Raw genomic sequence first — 21405 nt, 5'->3', positions numbered from 1 at the left:
AGGAAGGGCACCTGACACAGGAGAAAGGGCACCTGACACAGGAGGAAGGGCACCTGACACAGGAGGAAGGGCACCTGACACAGGAGGAAGGGCACCTGACACAGGAGGAAGGGCACCTGACACAGGAGGAAGGGCACCTGACACAGGAGGAAGGGCACCTGACACAGGAGGAAGGGCACCTGACACAGGTTGTCGTTTCAGAGCTCAGGACATGCTCTCGGGACGTCTCTGAGCCGGGCTTTTACTGTGAAAGGCTTTGACAGGAAACAGAATGAGCCCCCTCCTCTTCCTCCTCCTCCTCTGCCAGGACGTGAAGGTCGAAGGTCAGAGGTCACCTTCAGGAGACGCCATCAAGGTGAACTTCAGGGTCTGAAGCCTGTTGATGTTTCTGTCTGGCAGATTTAAGTTTCCCCTTGTGATGTCATGAGGTGTTAAAGTGCCCCCTACAGGGCGACTCAGTGAACTAAAGTGCAGCTCAGACAAACATATTTTACATTTTGATAAAAATTATACATATTTCATCTCAGAATAGAAATGGTTTTAGGTTTATTAACTTTATGTAACTTATGTTAACTTTATATAAATTTATGTAACTTACGTTAACTTTATATAACTTTATGTAACTTACGTTAACTTTATATAACTTTATATAACTTTGTTTCTAAAGTGACTTGTGTTGCAGGTCGTGATCAGTGAAGGCTGCGTCGCTCAGGCAGAAGCAGCAGACGGAACCACAGGAGGTAAACCAGCTCTAAACCAGCTCTAAACCACCTCTAAACCAGCTCTAAACCAGCTCTAAACCTGCTCTAAACCACCTCTAAACCACCTCTAAACCAGCTCTAAACCAGCTCTAAACCAGCTCTAAACCGGCTCTAAACCAGCTCTAAACCGGCTCTAAACCAGCTCTAAACCACCTCTAAACCAGCTCTAAACCAGCTCTAAACCAGCTCTAAACCAGCTCTAAACCAGCTCTAAACCAGCTCTAAACCAGCTCTAAACCACCTCTAAACCTGCTCTAAACCAGCTCTAAACCACCTCTAAACCAGCTCTAAACCAGCTCTAAACCACCTCTAAACCAGCTCTAAACCAGCTCTAAACCAGCTCTAAACCAGCTCTAAACCGGCTCTAAACCAGCTCTAAACCAGCTCTAAACCGGCTCTAAACCAGCTCTAAACCACCTCTAAACCAGCTCTAAACCAGCTCTAAACCACCTCTAAACCAGCTCTAAACCAGCTCTAAACCTGCTCTAAACCACCTCTAAACCACCTCTAAACCAGCTCTAAACCAGCTCTAAACCAGCTCTAAACCTGCTCTAAACCACCTCTAAACCACCTCTAAACCAGCTCTAAACCAGCTCTAAACCAGCTCTAAACCAGCTCTAAACCAGCTCTAAACCGGCTCTAAACCAGCTCTAAACCACCTCTAAACCAGCTCTAAACCAGCTCTAAACCAGCTCTAAACCAGCTCTAAACCAGCTCTAAACCAGCTCTAAACCGGCTCTAAACCGGCTCTAAACCAGCTCTAAACCACCTCTAAACCAGCTCTAAACCAGCTCTAAACCACCTCTAAACCAGCTCTAAACCAGCTCTAAACCACCTCTAAACCAGCTCTAAACCAGCTCTAAACCAGCTCTAAACCAGCTCTAAACCGGCTCTAAACCGGCTCTAAACCAGCTCTAAACCACCTCTAAACCAGCTCTAAACCAGCTCTAAACCAGCTCTAAACCTGCTCTAAACCAGCTCTAAACCGGCTCTAAACCGGCTCTAAACCGGCTCTAAACCAGCTCTAAACCAGCTCTAAACCGGCTCTAAACCGGCTCTAAACCAGCTCTAAACCAGCTCTAAACCGGCTCTAAACCAGCTCTAAACCAGCTCTAAACCGACTCTAAACCAGCTCTAAACCAGCTCTAAACCGGCTCTAAACCGGCTCTAAACCGGCTCTAAACCAGCTCTAAACCAGCTCTAAACCAGCTCTAAACCGGCTCTAAACCAGCTCTAAACCAGCTCTAAACCGACTCTAAACCACCTCTAAACCAGCTCTAAACCAGCTCTAAACCGGCTCTAAACCAGCTCTAAACTAGCTCTAAACCAGCTCTAAACCAGCTCTAAACCAGCTCTAAACCGGCTCTAAACCGGCTCTAAACCTGCTCTAAACCAGGAGAGAAACATCCATGTAATTCTGCACATGAAAGGGAAACTGTTTCACCCGACGAGGAGGACGAGGAGGACGAGGAGGACGACAACATTCTGTTCTGATTCATGTGGCATCATTGAAGAAACTGGGGCCTGAGGGGCCTGAGGGCCTGAGGGGCCTGAGGGCCTGAGGGGCAAGAGGGCCTGAGGGGCCTGAGGGGCCTGAGGGGCCTGAGGGCCTGAGGGGCAAGAGGGGCCTGAGGGGCCTGAGGGGCCTGAGGGCCTGAGGGGCAAGAGGGGCCTGAGGGGCCTGAGGGGCCTGAGGGCCTGAGGGGCAAGAGGGGCCTGAGGGCCTGAGGGGCAAGAGGGGCCTGAGGGCCTGAGGGGCAAGAGGGGCCTGAGGGGCCTGAGGGCCTGAGGGGCCTGAGGCCTGAGCAGGAGGACCAGAGGAGTGAGACCTCAGTTTGAGAAGCACTCCCATGTTCTGACTTGACACAAACCTAAGCTCAAAGTGATTTAGACTGTGTTTGTTTCCAGGGAAAGAGCTGACCCTGTCGCCCGGCTCCCCTCTGGTTCTGACGCATCAGATCCGGCTGGTCCCCTCCGGGTCTGGCTCTGGTCCAGGTTCTGGTCCAGGTTCTGGTCCAGGTTCTGGTTCTTGTGGCTGCGATGGGGACTTTGCCGCCCTCAGAGAGCGAATAGAGCGTCTGGAGAGAGAAGTGTCTGCTCTGAGGGAGAAGTGTGGAGATCCAGAGAACCCAGGCTGCTGCTCCTCCAGAGAGAGCAAAGGTAACCACACCTTTAATGACCCGCGTGACCTTTAATGACCCCCGCGTGACCTTTAATGACCCGCGTGACCTTTAATGACCCGCGTGACATTTAATGACCCGCGTGACCTTTAATGACCCGCGTGACATTTAATGACCCACGTGACCTTTAATGACCCGCAAGACCTTTAATGACCCACGTGACCTTTAATGACCCGCCAGACCTTTAATGACCTGTGGTGGGGGGTCTGTAGTGGGGGGGTCTGTGGGGGGGGGGGGTGTGGGGGGTCTGTGGTGGGGGGTCTGTGGTGGGGGTGTGTGTGGTGGGGGGGTCTGTAGTGGGGGGGGTGGGGGGGTGTGGGGGGGTCTGGCCTTGGTCTCGCACCTGGTCATCTGTCCTCCAGCTGCACCTGATGCAGACCTCGTCTGTCCCTCATCCTGAGGTTGTTCATAGCACCAAAGGTCCTGACCCTTACCCAAGGTCCTGACCCTTAACAAAGGTCCTGACCCTTACCAAAGGTCCTGACCCTTAACAAAGGTCCTGACCTTTACCAAAGGTCCTGACCCTTAACAAAGGTCCTGACCCTTACCAAAGGTCCTGACCTTTACCAAAGGTCCTGACCCTTAACAAAGGTCCTGACCCTTACCAAAGGTCCTGACCCTTACCAAAGGTCCTGACCCTTAACAAAGGTCCTGACCCTTACCAAAGGTCCTGACCCTTAACAAAGGTCCTGACCCTTACCAAAGGTCCTGACCCTTAACAAAGGTCCTGACCCTTACCAAAGGTCCTGACCCTTACTGATGGTCATTACTCATTCTGCCCAAAGGGGGCGTCGTACCCGTGTCAACCTTCTCATCATTTGTCTCTGTGTCGTTCCTTTTGGTGCAAAAGTCCGAGCTCTGATTTAAGGCTCAAACGTGTGACTTTTGCCCTGAGCCTAAATCACTGAAGCTCTGGAGCTTCTACAGTAGAACATGAAACACATTTACAGCTGCTGACGCCTGGGGGGTCCGCGCGCTTGTGGTGGGGGTCCGCGCGCTTGTGGTGGGGGTCCGCGCGCTTGTGGTGGGGGTCCGCGCGCTTGTGGTGGGGGTCCACACACTTGTGGTGGGGGTCCACACGGGGGTCCGCGCGCTTGTGGTGGGGGTCCACACACTTGTGGTGGGGGTCCACACGGGGGTCCGCGCGCTTGTGGTGGGGGTCCACACACTTGTGGTGGGGGTCCACACGGGGGTCCGCACGCTTGTGGTGGGGGTCCACACGGGGGTCCGCACGCTTGTGGTGGGGGTCCACACACTTGTGGTGGGGGTCCACACGGGGGTCCGCACGCTTGTGGTGGGGGTCCACACGGGGTCCGCACGCTTGTGGTGGGGGTCCGCACGCTTGTGGTGGGGGTCCACACACTTGTGGTGGGGGTCCACACGGGGGTCCACACACTTGTGGTGGGGGTCCACACACTTGTGGTGGGGGTCCACACGGGGGTCCACACACTTGTGGTGGGGGTCCACACACTTGTGGTGGGGGTCCACACGGGGGTCCACACACTTGTGGAACATTAACATGAAATAAATAAATAATAATTTGTCCTCGTTTTCCTCGTTTGACCATTTTACACTTGATAAATGTACTTCCTGTTGGACATGAGCCGCAAATGTGACACAGGTCATTTTTATAACTGTTACCATAGCAACCATAATGTTTACGAGGACCAAAACCTGCGTTGCAACAGTGAAATTTCTCCATGTGTGGACAATAAAGGATTATCTTATCTTATCTTATCTTAAAACTTGTCTAATTTAGTGGGATTTCACTGGTTTAGACCTGGTTTAATCCTGGTTTAGTCCTGGTTTAGTCCTGGTTTAGTCCTGGTTTAGTCCTAGTTTAGACCTGGTTTAGTCGTAGTTTAGACCTGGTTTAGTCCTGGTTTAGACCTGGTTTAGTCCTGGTTTAGACCTGGTTTAGTCCTGGTTTAGTCCTGGTTTAGTCCTTGTACTGTACTGCTGTCCAGGGAAACGCCCCATGGTCATCATCCACTTCACACAAACACATTGTTGGAAAAGTTGAGCAGAAAGTCTGGCACAAAAGGAGGATGTTCAGGATCTGAATCGAAGGCACATGTAGCACGAGATGAACGTGTCGACGCCAGGGGCCAATAATGAGGGGCCAATAATGTCCTGAATATGGATGAAATTCTGCTGTGACTCACATTTAATGACGAGCGTAACAGTTTGGGACAGATGACGTCGCTGCAGCGAGTACACCCTCCACAAACAAAGGGTTGTCATGGTGATTCTGTCATGGTGATGTTTAGGACGCTGCATGTGGAAGTTCCCCGTGTCTTCACTTCATTCACTGAGACGTGTCATTATGTGACTATAACTCTGCATTTCCTTCACTGGAGTTGAACTACATCCATCAGCTTTATATTCATGTTGTGAATCCAAAATGGTGTTTGTGTTGACTCTGATGTAGAAGTGGTCGATGGTTCTGGTGGTTCTGGTGGTTCTAGTGGTTCTGGTGGTTCTGGTGCTTCTAGTGTTTCTGGTGGTTCTAGTGGTTCTAGTGGTTCTGGTGGTTCTAGTGGTTCTAGTGGTTCTGGTGGTTCTAGTGTTTCTAGTGGTTCTAGTGGTTCTAGTGGTTCTAGTGGTTCTAGTGGTTCTGGTGGTTCTGGTGGTTCTGGTGGTTCTAGTGGTTCTGGTGGTTCTGGTGATTCTGGTGGTATTAGTGGTTCTGGTGGTTCTGGTGGTTCTGGTGGTTCTAGTGGTTCTAGTGGTTCTGGTGGTTCTGTTGGTTCTAGTGTTTCTGGTGGTTCTAGTGTTTCTGGTGGTTCTAGTGGTTCTGGTGGTTCTGGTGGTTCTAGTGGTTCTGGTGGTTCTGGTGGTTCTGGTGGTTTTAGTGGTTCTGGTGGTTCTGGTGGTTCTGGTGGTTCTAGTGGTTCTAGTGGTTCTGGTGGTTCTGGTGGTTCTAGTGGTTCTAGTGGTTCTGGTGGTTCTGGTGGTTCTAGTGGTTCTAGTGGTTCTGGTGGTTCTGGTGGTTCTAGTGGGGCAGGTGGTTCTGGTGGTTCTGTTGTTTCTGGTGGTTCTGGTGGTTCCGGTGTTTCTGGTGGTTCTGGTGGTTCCCTTGGTTCTGGTGTTTCCGGTGGTTCTGGTGGGGTAGCTGGTTCTGGTGGTTCTGGTGGTTCTGGTGGTTCTAGTGGTTCTAGTGGTTCTGGTGGTTCTGGTGGTTCTAGTGTTTCTGGTGGTTCTAGTGTTTCTGGTGGTTCTACTGGTTCTGGTGGTTCTAGTGGTTCTAGTGGTTCTGGTGGTTCAAGTGGTTCTAGTGGTTCTGGTGGTTCTAGTGTTTCTAGTGGTTCTAGTGGTTCTAGTGGTTCTAGTGGTTCTGGTGGTTCTGGTGGTTCTGGTGGTTCTAGTGGTTCTGGTGGTTCTGGTGATTCTGGTGGTTTTAGTGGTTCTGGTGGTTCTGGTGGTTCTGGTGGTTCTAGTGGTTCTAGCGGTTCTGGTGGTTCTGTTGGTTCTAGTGTTTCTGGTGGTTCTAGTGTTTCTGGTGGTTCTAGTGGTTCTAGTGGTTCTGGTGGTTCTACTGTTTCTGATGGTTCTAGTGTTTCTGTTGGTTCTGGTGGTTCTGGTGGTTCTAGTGGTTCTGGTGGTTCTGGTGGTTCTGGTGGTTCTAGTGTTTCTGTTGGTTCTGGTGGTTCTGGTGGTTCTAGTGGTTCTGGTGGTTCTGGTGGTTCTGGTGGTTCTGGTGGTTCTGGTGGTTCCGGTGTTTCTGGTGGTTCTGGTGGTTCCCTTGGTTCTGGTGTTTCCGGTGGTTCTGGTGGGGTAGCTGGTTCTGGTGGTTCTGGTGGTTCTGGTGGTTCTAGTGGTTCTAGTGGTTCTGGTGGTTCTGGTGGTTCTAGTGTTTCTGGTGGTTCTAGTGTTTCTGGTGGTTCTAGTGGTTCTAGTGGTTCTGGTGGTTCTAGTGTTTGTGGTGGTTCTAGTGTTTCTGTTGGTTCTGGTGGTTCCAGTGGTTTTAGTGGTTCTGGTGGTTCTGGTGGTTCTGGTGGTTCTAGTGGTTCTAGTGGTTCTGGTGGTTCTGGTGGTTCTAGTGGTTCTAGTGGTTCTGGTGGTTCTGGTGGTTCTAGTGGTTCTAGTGGTTCTGGTGGTTCTGGTGGTTCTAGTGGGGCAGGTGGTTCTGGTGGTTCTGTTGTTTCTGGTGGTTCTGGTGGTTCTGGTGGTTCCGGTGTTTCTGGTGGTTCCCTTGGTTCTGGTGTTTCCGGTGGTTCTGGTGGGGTAGCTGGTTCTGGTGGTTCTGGTGGTTCTGGTGGTTCTAGTGGTTCTAGTGGTTCTGGTGGTTCTGGTGGTTCTAGCGTTTCTGGTGGTTCTAGTGTTTCTGGTGGTTCTAGTGGTTCTAGTGGTTCTGGTGGTTCTAGTGTTTCTGGTGGTTCTAGTGTTTCTGTTGGTTCTGGTGGTTCTGGTGGTTCTAGTGGTTCTGGTGGTTCTGGTGGTTCTGGTGGTTTTAGTGGTTCTGGTGGTTCTGGTGGTTCTGGTGGTTCTAGTGGTTCTAGTGGTTCTGGTGGTTCTGGTGGTTCTAGTGGTTCTAGTGGTTCTGGTGGTTCTGGTGGTTCTAGTGGGGCAGGTGGTTCTGGTGGTTCTGTTGTTTCTGGTGGTTCTGGTGGTTCTGGTGGTTCTGGTGGTTCCGGTGTTTCTGGTGGTTCTGGTGGTTCCCTTGGTTCTGGTGTTTCCGGTGGTTCTGGTGGGGTAGCTGGTTCTGGTGGTTCTAGTGGGGAAGGTGTTTCTGGTGGCTCTGGTGGTTCCCTTGGTTCTGGTGTTTCCGGTGTTTCTGGTGGTTCTGGTAGGGCAGCTGGTTCTGGTGGTTCTGGTGGGGAAGCTGGTTCTGGTGGTTCTGAGGGGGAAGGTGGTTCTGGTGGTTCTAAGTTGGGTAGCTAGTTCTGGTGGTTCCCTTGGTTCTGGTGGTTCTGCTGGGGAAGCTGGTTCTGGTGGTTCCCTTGGTTCTGGTGCTTCTGGTGCTTCTGGTGGTTCTTGTGGTTCTGGAGGTTCTGGTGGTTCTAGTGTTTCTAGTGGTTCTAGTGGTTCTAGTGGTTCTGGTGGTTCTGGTGGTTCTGGTGGTTCTAGTGGTTCTGGTGGTTCTGGTGATTCTGGTGGTATTAGTGGTTCTGGTGGTTCTGGTGGTTCTGGTGGTTCTAGTGGTTCTAGTGGTTCTGGTGGTTCTGTTGGTTCTAGTGTTTCTGGTGGTTCTAGTGTTTCTGGTGGTTCTAGTGGTTCTGGTGGTTCTGGTGGTTCTAGTGGTTCTGGTGGTTCTGGTGGTTCTGGTGGTTTTAGTGGTTCTGGTGGTTCTGGTGGTTCTGGTGGTTCTAGTGGTTCTAGTGGTTCTGGTGGTTCTGGTGGTTCTAGTGGTTCTAGTGGTTCTGGTGGTTCTGGTGGTTCTAGTTGTTCTAGTGGTTCTGGTGGTTCTGGTGGTTCTAGTGGGGCAGGTGGTTCTGGTGGTTCTGTTGTTTCTGGTGGTTCTGGTGGTTCTGGTGGTTCCGGTGTTTCTGGTGGTTCTGGTGGTTCCCTTGGTTCTGGTGTTTCCGGTGGTTCTGGTGGGGTAGCTGGTTCTGGTGGTTCTGGTGGTTCTGGTGGTTCTAGTGGTTCTAGTGGTTCTGGTGGTTCTGGTGGTTCTAGTGTTTCTGGTGGTTCTAGTGTTTCTGGTGGTTCTACTGGTTCTGGTGGTTCTAGTGGTTCTAGTGGTTCTGGTGGTTCAAGTGGTTCTAGTGGTTCTGGTGGTTCTGGTGGTTCTGGTGGTTCTGGTGGTTCTAGTGGTTCTGGTGGTTCTGGTGATTCTGGTGGTTTTAGTGGTTCTGGTGGTTCTGGTGGTTCTGGTGGTTCTAGTGGTTCTAGCGGTTCTGGTGGTTCTGTTGGTTCTAGTGTTTCTGGTGGTTCTAGTGTTTCTGGTGGTTCTAGTGGTTCTAGTGGTTCTGGTGGTTCTACTGTTTCTGGTGGTTCTAGTGTTTCTGTTGGTTCTGGTGGTTCTGGTGGTTCTAGTGGTTCTGGTGGTTCTGGTGGTTCTGGTGGTTCTAGTGTTTCTGTTGGTTCTGGTGGTTCTGGTGGTTCTAGTGGTTCTGGTGGTTCTGGTGGTTCTGGTGGTTCTGGTGGTTCCGGTGGTTCTGGTGGTTCTGGTGGTTCCCTTGGTTCTGGTGTTTCCGGTGGTTCTGGTGGGGTAGCTGGTTCTGGTGGTTCTGGTGGTTCTGGTGGTTCTAGTGGTTCTAGTGGTTCTGGTGGTTCTGGTGGTTCTAGTGTTTCTGGTGGTTCTAGTGTTTCTGGTGGTTCTAGTGGTTCTAGTGGTTCTGGTGGTTCTAGTGTTTCTGGTGGTTCTAGTGTTTCTGTTGGTTCTGGTGGTTCTGGTGGTTTTAGTGGTTCTGGTGGTTCTGGTGGTTCTGGTGGTTCTAGTGGTTCTAGTGGTTCTGGTGGTTCTGGTGGTTCTAGTGGTTCTAGTGGTTCTGGTGGTTCTGGTGGTTCTAGTGGTTCTAGTGGTTCTGGTGGTTCTGGTGGTTCTAGTGGGGCAGGTGGTTCTGGTGGTTCTGTTGTTTCTGGTGGTTCTGGTGGTTCTGGTGGTTCCGGTGTTTCTGGTGGTTCCCTTGGTTCTGGTGTTTCCGGTGGTTCTGGTGGGGTAGCTGGTTCTGGTGGTTCTGGTGGTTCTGGTGGTTCTAGTGGTTCTAGTGGTTCTGGTGGTTCTGGTCGTTCTAGCGTTTCTGGTGGTTCTAGTGTTTCTGGTGGTTCTAGTGGTTCTAGTGGTTCTGGTGGTTCTAGTGTTTCTGGTGGTTCTAGTGTTTCTGTTGGTTCTGGTGGTTCTGGTGGTTCTAGTGGTTCTGGTGGTTCTGGTGGTTCTGGTGGTTTTAGTGGCTCTGGTGGTTCTGGTGGTTCTGGTGGTTTTAGTGGCTCTGGTGGTTCTGGTGGTTCTGGTGGTTCTAGTGGTTCTAGTGGTTCTGGTGGTTCTGGTGGTTCTAGTGGTTCTAGTGGTTCTGGTGGTTCTGGTGGTTCTAGTGGGGCAGGTGGTTCTGGTGGTTCTGTTGTTTCTGGTGGTTCTGGTGGTTCTGGTGGTTCTGGTGGTTCCGGTGTTTCTGGTGGTTCTGGTGGTTCCCTTGGTTCTGGTGTTTCCGGTGGTTCTGGTGGGGTAGCTGGTTCTGGTGGTTCTAGTGGGGAAGGTGTTTCTGGTGGCTCTGGTGGTTCCCTTGGTTCTGGTGTTTCCGGTGTTTCTGGTGGTTCTGGTAGGGCAGCTGGTTCTGGTGGTTCTGGTGGGGAAGCTGGTTCTGGTGGTTCTGAGGGGGAAGGTGGTTCTGGTGGTTCTAAGTTGGGTAGCTAGTTCTGGTGGTTCCCTTGGTTCTGGTGGTTCTGCTGGGGAAGCTGGTTCTGGTGGTTCCCTTGGTTCTGGTGCTTCTGGTGCTTCTGGTGGTTCTTGTGGTTCTGGAGGTTCTGGTGGTTCTAGTGGTTCTTGTGGTTCTGGAGGTTCTGGTGGTTCTGGTGGTTCTTGTGGTTCTTGTGGTTCTTGTGGTTCTGGTGGTTCTTGTGGTTCTGGAGGTTCTGGTGGTTCTTGTGGTTCTGGAGGTTCTGGTTGTTCTGGTGGTTCTTGTGGTTCTGGAGGTTCTGGTGGTTCTGGTGGTTCTTGTGGTTCTTGTGGTTCTTGTGGTTCTGGTGGTTCTTGTGGTTCTGGAGGTTCTGGTGGTTCTTGTGGTTCTGGAGGTTCTGGTGGTTCCCTTGGTGCTGGTGCTTCTAGTGGTTCTGGTGGTTCTTGCGGTTCTGGAGGTTCTGGTGTAGTTCGCTCCAGCTCCTTCAGATCTCACAAGACGAGACTCAAACACAAATAAGTCACTGAACCACAAATGCATCAATGACCCTTATTTAGTCTTCAGTTTACTTTCTCTTTCTCTGTGGAGTTTCCGGGTGGGTTCCGGGTACTCCGGGTACTCCGGGTACTCCGGGTACTCCGTGTACTCCGGGTACTCCGGGTTCCCCCATCAACCAAAAACATGCTCCATCAGCAAAAACCCTCCAGAGAAGCTTGTCCTGAAAACCCGGGTCCAGGAGCAGTTCTCCTTCAGGTGGTTCCTGCCGGACAGAAGTGAAACCGCTTCTGCTTCAAAAATGGCTTGCAGTGTTTTTGGGTGTGACATGTTGAGATGGGTCAAATGCAGAAGGTCCAGTTTTGAAGGCTGACCCTGTCTCTCGTCCGCAGGTCCCGGCTGCTCCATCTCGCCCGACTCCGCCCTGTGCCCGAACGACTGCAGTGACCAGGGCCGCTGCGTGGACGGGCGCTGCCAGTGCTTCCCCGGGTTCAGAGGAGCCGACTGCGCAGAGGAGGAGTGTCCCGTCGACTGTGGCCACAGGGGGCGCTGTGTGGACGGGGAGTGCCAGTGCGACCCTGGCTTCACCGGACGCGACTGTTCCCGATCCTCCTGCCCCGACAGGTGCAGCGATCGCGGCAAGTGCGTGGACGGGAAGTGCGTCTGCAATTCAGGGTTTGGAGGAGAAGACTGCGCAGATAAATCCTGCCCCGGGAACTGCAACAACAGGGGGCGCTGCGTGAACGGGAAGTGCATCTGCAATCCAGGGTTTGGGGGAGAAGACTGCGCAGATAAAACCTGCCCCGGGAACTGCAACAACAGGGGGCGCTGCGTGAACGGGAAGTGCGTCTGCAATCCAGGGTTTGGGGGAGAAGACTGCGCAGATAAAACCTGCCCCGGGAACTGCAACAACAGGGGGCGCTGCGTGAACGGGAAGTGCGTCTGCAATCCAGGCTTTGGAGGAGAAGACTGCGCAGATAAATCCTGCCCCGGGAACTGCAACAACAGGGGGCGCTGCGTGAACGGGAAGTGCGTCTGCAATCCAGGGTTTGGGGGAGAAGACTGTGCAGATAAAACCTGCCCCGGGAACTGCAACAACAGGGGGCGCTGCGTGAACGGGAAGTGTGTTTGTGAGCTCGGGTTCAGCGGTTTGGACTGCTCGAGTAAAACGTGCCCGGATAACTGCGGCGGTCGCGGCGTTTGTGTGAACGGGAAGTGCGTTTGTGATTCAGGGTTTGGAGGAGAAAACTGCGCAGACACAACCTGCCCTGGGAACTGCAACAACAGGGGGCGCTGCGTGAACGGCCTGTGCGTCTGCGACAGTGGGTTTATAGGGGAGGACTGTGCGGAGAAGGCGTGTCCAAATGACTGCAGTGGGCGGGGCAGATGCGTGGATGGCCGGTGCGTCTGTGAGGCGGGCTTCACTGAAGCCGACTGCAGCGCTAAAGGATGTCCTGGGAACTGCAACAACAGGGGGCGCTGCGTGAACGGGAAGTGCGTCTGCAGAAAAGGCTTCAGCGGCCCAGACTGTGGGCAGTGCCAGGTCGGACTGACCGGACCCAACTGTGACACAGGTATGTGATGGGTGGTCCTGGTTTAGACCTGGTTTAGTCCTGGTTTAGACCTGGTTTAGACCTGGTTTAGATCCAGGTCTAAACCAGGTCTAAACCAGGACTAAACCAGAACTAAACCAGGTCTAAACCAGGACTAAACCAGGACTAAACCAGGTCCAAACCAGGTCTAAACCAGGTCTAAACCAGGACTAAACCAGGAATAAACCAGGACTAAACCAGGACTAAACCAGGTCTAAACCTGGACTAAACCAGGTCTAAACCTGGACTAAACCAGAACTAAACCAGGACTAAACCAGGACTAAACCAGGACTAAACCAGGACTAAATCTCATGTGTGTTTCAGCAATGTCGGCCGTGGAGCAGCTTCAGACCAAAGATCTGACCGTGTCCTCGGTCACTGTGGTCTGGACTCAGCCTCTGGTCCAGTACGAGTCCTACCAGCTCGTCTTCACCAGCCAGGTCTGTTACACCGTCTACCACATCCGAACACTCCTGACCACTCCTGAATACTCCTGACCACTAATGAACACTCCTGAACACTCTTGAACACTCATGATCACACCTGAACACTCTTGAACACTCCTGACCACTCTTGATCACTCCTGGGCACCCCTGAACACTCTTGAACACTCCTGAACACTCCTGAAACACTCTTGAACACTCCTGAACACTCTTGAACACTCTTGAACACTCATGATCACACCTGAACACTCTTGAACACTCCTGACCACTCTTGATCACTCCTGGGCACCCCTGAACACTCTTGATCACTCATGATCACCCCTGAACACTCTTGAACACTCCTGAACACTCCTGAAACACTCTTGAACACTCCTGAACACTCTTGAACACTCTTGAACACTCATGATCACACCTGAACACTCTTGAACACTCCTGACCACTCTTGATCACTCCTGGGCACCCCTGAACACTCTTGAACACTCCTGAACACTCCTGAAACACTCTTGAACACTCCTGGGCACCCCTGAACACTCTTGAACACTCTTGAACACTCTTGAACACTCCTGGGCACCCCTGAACACTCTTGAACACTCTTGAACACTCTTGAACACTCCTGAACACTCCTGATCACTCTTGAACACTCTTGAACACTCCTGAACACTCCTGATCACTCTTGAACACTCTTGAACACTCCTGATCACTCTTGAACACTCTTGAACACTCCTGAACACTCTTGAACACTCCTGATCACTCTTGAACACTCCTGAACAGGAGCTCATGTTGATAGAGATGTTTCACCTTGTTCATGTCGACAGGGATGTTTCACCTTGTTCATGTTGATAGAGATGTTTCACCTTGTTCATGTTGATGGAGATGTTTCACCTTGTTCATGTCGACAGAGATGTTTCACCTTGTTCATGTCGACAGAGATGTTTCACCTTGTTCATGTTGATAGAGATGTTTCACCTTGTTCATGTTGATAGAGATGTTTCACCTTGTTCATGTCAACAGAGATGTTTCACCTTGTTCATGTCGACGGAGATGTTTCACTTTGTTCATGTTGATAGAGATGTTTCACCTTGTTCATGTCGACAGAGATGTTTCACCTTGTTCATGTTGACAGAGATGTTTCACCTTGTTCATGTTGACAGAGATGTTTCACCTTGTTCATGTTGATGGAGATGTTTCACCTTGTTCATGTCGACAGAGATGTTTCACCTTGTTCATGTCGACAGAGATGTTTCACCTCGTTCATGTTGATAGAGATGTTTCACCTTGTTCATGTTGATAGAGATGTTTCAGCTCGTTCATGTTGATAGAGATGTTTCAGCTCGTTCATGTTGATAGAGATGTTTCACCTCGTTCATGTTGATAGAGATGTTTCACCTCGTTCATGTTGATAGAGATGTTTCACCTTGTTCATGTCGACAGATGTTTCACCTTGTTCATGTTGACAGAGATGTTTCACCTTGTTCATGTCGACAGAGATGTTTCACCTTGTTCATGTTGATAGAGATGTTTCACCTTGTTCATGTCGACAGAGATGTTTCACCTTGTTCATGTTGATAGAGATGTTTCAGCTCGTTCATGTTGAAAGAGATGTTTCACCTTGTTCATGTTGATAGAGATGTTTCACCTTGTTCATGTTGATGGAGATGTTTCACCTTGTTCATGTCGACAGAGATGTTTCACCTTGTTCATGTCGACAGAGATGTTTCACCTTGTTCATGTTGATAGAGATGTTTCACCTTGTTCATGTTGATAGAGATGTTTCACCTTGTTCATGTTGATAGAGATGTTTCACCTTGTTCATGTTGATAGAGATGTTTCACCTCTTTCATGTCGACAGAGATGTTTCACCTTGTTCATGTCGACGGAGATGTTTCACTTTGTTCATGTTGATAGAGATGTTTCACCTTGTTCATGTCGACAGAGATGTTTCACCTTGTTCATGTTGACAGAGATGTTTCACCTTGTTCATGTTGACAGAGATGTTTCACCTTGTTCATGTTGACAGAGATGTTTCACCTTGTTCATGTTGATAGAGATGTTTCAGCTCGTTCATGTTGATAGAGATGTTTCAGCTCGTTCATGTTGATAGAGATGTTTCACCTCGTTCATGTTGATAGAGATGTTTCACCTCGTTCATGTTGATAGAGATGTTTCACCTTGTTCATGTCGACAGATGTTTCACCTTGTTCATGTTGACAGAGATGTTTCACCTTGTTCATGTCGACAGAGATGTTTCACCTTGTTCATGTTGATAGAGATGTTTCACCTTGTTCATGTCGACAGAGATGTTTCACCTTGTTCATGTTGATAGAGATGTTTCAGCTCGTTCATGTTGAAAGAGATGTTTCACCTTGTTCATGTTGATAGAGATGTTTCACCTTGTTCATGTTGATGGAGATGTTTCACCTTGTTCATGTCGACAGAGATGTTTCACCTTGTTCATGTCGACAGAGATGTTTCACCTTGCTCATGTTGACAGAGATGTTTCACCTTGTTCATGTCGACAGAGATGTTTCACCTTGTTCATGTCAACGGAGATGTTTCACTTTGTTCATGTTGATAGAGATGTTTCACCTTGTTCATGTCGACAGAGATGTTTCACCTTGTTCATGTTGACAGAGATGTTTCACCTTGTTCATGTTGACAGAGATGTTGCACCTTGTTCATGTTGACAGAGATGTTTCACCTTGTTCATGTTGATAGAGATGTTTCACCTTGTTCATGTTGACAGAGATGTTTCACCTTGTTCATGTTGATAGAGATGTTTCAGCTCGTTCATGTTGATAGAGATGTTTCAGCTCGTTCATGTTGATAGAGATGTTTCACCTCGTTCATGTTGATAGAGATGTTTCACCTTGTTCATGTCGACAGATGTTTCACCTTGTTCATGTTGATAGAGATGTTTCACCTTGTTCATGTTGACAGAGATGTTTCACCTTGTTCATGTCGACAGAGATGTTTCACCTTGTTCATGTTGATAGAGATGTTTCACCTTGTTCATGTCGACAGAGATGTTTCACCTTGTTCATGTTGATAGAGATGTTTCAGCTCGTTCATGTTGAAAGAGATGTTTCACCTTGTTCATGTTGATAGAGATGTTTCAGCTCGTTCATGTTGAAAGAGATGTTTCAGCTCGTTCATGTTGACAGAGATGTTTCAGCTCGTTCATGTTGAAAGAGATGTTTTAGCTCGTTCATGTCGACAGAGATGTTTCACCTTGTTCATGTTGACAGAGATGTTTCACCTTGTTCATGTTGATAGAGATGTTTCACCTTGTTCATGTTGACAGAGATGTTTCACCTTGTTCATGTTGATAGAGATGTTTCAGCTCGTTCATGTTGATAGAGATGTTTCAGCTCGTTCATGTTGATAGAGATGTTTCACCTCGTTCATGTTGATAGAGATGTTTCACCTTGTTCATGTCGACAGATGTTTCACCTTGTTCATGTTGATAGAGATGTTTCACCTTGTTTATGTTGACAGAGATGTTTCACCTTGTTCATGTCGACAGAGATGTTTCACCTTGTTCATGTTGATAGAGATGTTTCACCTTGTTCATGTCGACAGAGATGTTTCACCTTGTTCATGTTGATAGAAATGTTTCACCTTGTTCATGTCGACAGAGATGTTTCACGTTGTTCATGTTGATAGAGATGTTTCAGCTCGTTCATGTTGAAAGAGATGTTTCACCTTGTTCATGTTGATAGAGATGTTTCAGCTCGTTCATGTTGAAAGAGATGTTTTAGCTCGTTCATGTCGACAGAGATGTTTCAGCTCAATCATGTTGATAGAGATGTTTCAGCTCGTTCATGTAGAAGACTTTGAGCTGGAGCCGGAGGAAAAGCAGAACACGACCTGGACGTGTCTGTTTACTCCAGAAACATCTAAACACACGTCAAAGAAGCAAATGTGCACCAGACGCAGCAGAGATCAGGGCGGAGCCGAGAGCGAGGGTCCAGAGGAGGGACAGGAGCCGAGAGAGGGTCCAGAGGAGGAACAGGAGCCGAGAGCGAGGGTCCAGAGGAGGAACAGGAGCTGAGAGCGAGGGTCCAGAGGAGGGACAGGAGCCGAGAGCGAGGGTCCAGAGGAGGGACAGGAGCCGAGCGAGGGTCCAGAGGAGGAACAGGAGCCGAGAGCGAGGGTCCAGAGGAGGGACAGGAGCCGAGCGAGGGTCCAGAGGAGGGACAGGAGCCGAGAGCGAGGGTCCAGAGGAGGGACAGGAGCCGAGAGCGAGGGTCCAGAGGATGAACAGGAGCCGAGAGAGGGTCCAGAGGAGGGACAGGAGCCGAGAGCGAGGGTCCAGAGGAGGAACAGGAGCCGAGAGAGGGTCCAGAGGAGGGACAGGAGCCGAGAGCGAGGGTCCAGAGGAGGGACAGGAGCCGAGCGAGGGTCCAGAGGAGGGACAGGAGCCGAGAGCGAGGGTCCAGAGGAGGGACAGGAGCCGAGAGCGAGGGTCCAGAGGAGGGACAGGAGCCGAGAGAGGGTCCAGAGGAGGAACAGGAGCCGAGAGCGAGGGTCCAGAGGAGGTACAGGAGCTGAGAGCGAGGGTCCAGAGGAGGGACAGGAGCCGAGAGCGAGGGTCCAGAGGAGGGACAGGAGCCGAGCGAGGGTCCAGAGGAGGTACAGGAGCCGAGCGAGGGTCCAGAGGAGGAACAGGAGCCGAGAGCGAGGGTCCAGAGGAGGGACAGGAGCCGAGAGCGAGGGTCCAGAGGAGGGACAGGAGCCGAGAGCGAGGGTCTAGAGGAGAGACAGGAGCCGAGAGCGAGGGTCCAGAGGAGGGACAGGAGCCGAGAGAGGGTCCAGAGGAGGAACAGGAGCCGAGAGCGAGGGTCCAGAGGAGGAACAGGAGCCGAGAGAGGGTCCAGAGGAGGAACAGGAGCCGAGAGCGAGGGTCCAGAGGAGGAACAGGAGCTGAGAGCGAGGGTCCAGAGGAGGGACAGGAGCCGAGAGCGAGGGTCCAGAGGAGGGACAGGAGCCGAGCGAGGGTCCAGAGGAGGGACAGGAGCCGAGCGAGGGTCCAGAGGAGGGACAGGAGCCGAGAGCGAGGGTCCAGAGGAGGGACAGGAGCCGAGCGAGGGTCCAGAGGAGAGACAGGAGCCGAGAGCGAGGGTCCAGAGGAGGAACAGGAGCCGAGAGCGAGGGTCCAGAGGAGGGACAGGAGCCGAGAGCGAGGGTCCAGAGGAGGGACAGGAGCCGAGAGCGAGGGTCCAGAGGAGGGACAGGAGCCGAGAGCGAGGGTCCAGAGGAGGAACAGGAGCCGAGAGCGAGGGTCCAGAGGAGGGACAGGAGCCGAGCGAGGGTCCAGAGGAGGGACAGGAGCCGAGCGAGGGTCCAGAGGAGGGACAGGAGCCGAGAGCGAGGGTCCAGAGGAGGGACAGGAGCCGAGAGCGAGGGTCCAGAGGAGGGACAGGAGCCGAGAGCGAGGGTCCAGAGGAGGGACAGGAGATGTGTCCAGAGGAGGGACAGGAGCAGGGTCCAGAGGAGGGACAGGAGATGTGTCATTGTTTTCATCACTGCAAGTTCAGATGGTTATGATTGACAGGTGGAACAGCCAATCAGGGACATCTCAAAACAAACAGGAAAAACCTCCCACAAAACTGATGATCTGAGGCGACCATGACATGTGTGTGTGACCTTTGACCTGTACGTATCTCTCTTTATATATATATACATATGTACAACACATATTTGTATCATTTAAATACATATATATAATGTACATATATATATATATACTTATAAACACCTTTAATCTTCTGTTTGACTCAAACAGAAACATAAGTCTTGTGATTAGTGAGTTTATTTAACGCTGTGGAAACATCTAAACGTTTTTGACCGTCTGCTCGTCACAACAAGTCTCTGGACGCCATTGGCCTTTCGAACGGACCAATGAGCTGCGAGCGATGTGGTCATGTGACGTTTGGCAGGAGACAGTGTTGACGCCGAGAGACAAACAGCCGAAGGGTCGAGTCAAAGACAGATTCTGAACTCAGTGTTTGTTTGAACTCACTCTAAACAGTCATTATTCAGACTGAGCAGCTGCAAGGCCCCCCTAGAGACTGAGCAGCTGCAAGGTCCCCCTAGAGACTGAGCAGCTGCAAGGTCCCCCTAGAGACTGAGCAGCTACAAGGTCCCCCTAGAGACTGATCAGCTGCAAGGTCCCCTAGAGACTGAGCAGCTGCAAGGTCCCCCTAGAGACTGATCAGCTGCAAGGTCCCCCTAGAGACTGATCAGCTGCAAGGTCCCCCTAGAGACTGATCAGCTACAAGGTCCCCCTAGAGACTGATCAGCTGCAAGGTCCCTCTGGAGATTGATGGTCTTTCTTATTCTCATTAGATCAAATCTCACTTATATTATACTTATATTATACTTATACTTATATCATACATATATTATACTTATATTATACTTATATTATACTTATATTATACTTATACTTATATCATACATATATTATACTTATACTTATATTATACTTATATTATACTTATATTATACTTATTCTTATATCATACATATATTATACATATATTATACTTATATCATACATATATTATACTTATATTATACTTATACTTATATTATACATATATTATACTTATATTATACTTATATTATACTTATATTATACTTATATGATACTTATATGATACTTATATTATACATATATTATACTTATATCATACATATATTATACTTATATTATACATATATTATACTTATATTATACTTATATTATACACATATTATACTTATATTATACATATATTATACTTATATTATACATATATTATACTTATATCATACTTATATTATACATATATTATACATATATTATACTTATATCATACATATATTATACATATATTATACTTATATCATACATATATTATACTTATATTATACTTATACTTATATTATACATATATTATACTTATATTATACTTATATTATACTTATATTATACTTATATGATACTTATATGATACTTATATTATACTTATATTATACATATATTATACTTATATTATACTTATATTATACTTATATCATACATATATTATACTTATATTATACTTATATTATACACATATTATACTTATATTATACATATATTATACTTATATTATACATATATTATACTTATATCATACTTATATTATACATATATTATACATATATTATACTTATATTATACATATATTATACTTATATTATACTTATATTATACTTATATTATACATATATTATACATATATTATACTTATATTATACATATATTATGCTTATATTATACATATATTATACTTATATTATACATATATTTTACATATATTATACTTATATTATACTTATTCTTATATCATACATATATTATACATATATTATACTTATATCATACATATATTATACTTATATTATACTTATATTATACTTATATTATACTTATATGATACTTATATGATACTTATATTATACTTATATTATACATATATTATACTTATATTATACTTATATTATACATATATTATACTTATATTATACATATATTATACTTATATTATACTTATATTATACACATATTATACTTATATTATACATATATTATACTTATATTATACATATATTATACTTATATCATACTTATATTATACATATATTATACATATATTATACTTATATTATACATATATTATACTTATATTATACTTATATTATACTTATATTATACATATATTATACATATATTATACTTATATTATACATATATTATGCTTATATTATACATATATTATACTTATATTATACATATATTTTACATATATTATACTTATATTATACTTATTCTTATATCATACATATATTATACATATATTATACTTATATCATACATATATTATACTTATATTATACTTATATTATACTTATATTATACTTATATGATACTTATATGATACTTATATTATACTTATATTATACATATATTATACTTATATTATACTTATATTATACATATATTATACTTATATTATACTTATATTATACTTATATCATACTTATATGATACTTATATGATACTTATATTATACTTATATTATACATATATTATACATATATTATACTTATATTATACTTATATTATACACATATTATACTTATATTATACATATATTATACTTATATTATACATATATTATACTTATATTATACTTATATTATACTTATATTATACATATATTATGCTTATATTATACATATATTATACTTATATTATACATATATTATACATATATTATACTTATATTATACATATATTATACTTATATTATACTTATATTATACTTATATTATACATATATTATACATATATTATACTTATATTATACATATATTATACTTATATTATACATATATTATACTTATATTATACATATATTATGCTTATATTATACATATATTATACTTATATTATACATATATTATACTTATATTATACATATATTATGCTTATATTATACATATATTATACTTATATTATACATATATTTTACATATATTATGCTTATATTATACTTATATTATACTTATATTATACTTATATGATACTTATATGATACTTATATTATACTTATATTATACAT

At 46.6% G+C, this 21405-nt stretch overlaps 1 protein-coding gene across 2 annotated transcripts in view; it reads left to right on the top strand.

Annotated features, from left to right (window-relative positions):
* The first annotated feature begins 204 nt into the window (after positions 1-204).
* The window catches only part of LOC140362228 (tenascin-R-like), a 58705-nt gene continuing 37504 nt past the window's right edge, over positions 205-21405 (top strand). Inside the window, exons 1-5 of one of the 2 annotated variants that reach the window (XM_072448322.1) lie at positions 205-355; positions 683-740; positions 2670-2921; positions 11109-12290; positions 12633-12748. In XM_072448322.1, the coding sequence (XP_072304423.1) occupies positions 272-355; positions 683-740; positions 2670-2921; positions 11109-12290; positions 12633-12748 (1692 nt within the window). In that variant the 5' untranslated portion in view covers positions 205-271. The remainder of the gene's footprint in view (positions 356-682; positions 741-2669; positions 2922-11108; positions 12291-12632; positions 12749-21405) is intronic. The other variant, XM_072448321.1, reaches the window with a different exon arrangement.

Source organism: Eucyclogobius newberryi, unplaced genomic scaffold (genome assembly GCF_026437365.1).
Source record: "Eucyclogobius newberryi isolate DKJ021-1_F unplaced genomic scaffold, fEucNew1.0.hap1 SCAF_16, whole genome shotgun sequence".
NCBI lineage: Eukaryota > Metazoa > Chordata > Actinopteri > Gobiiformes > Gobiidae > Eucyclogobius > Eucyclogobius newberryi.
The sequence above is the reverse complement of the archived record's forward strand: the minus strand, read 5'-3'. Positions and strand labels throughout refer to the sequence as shown.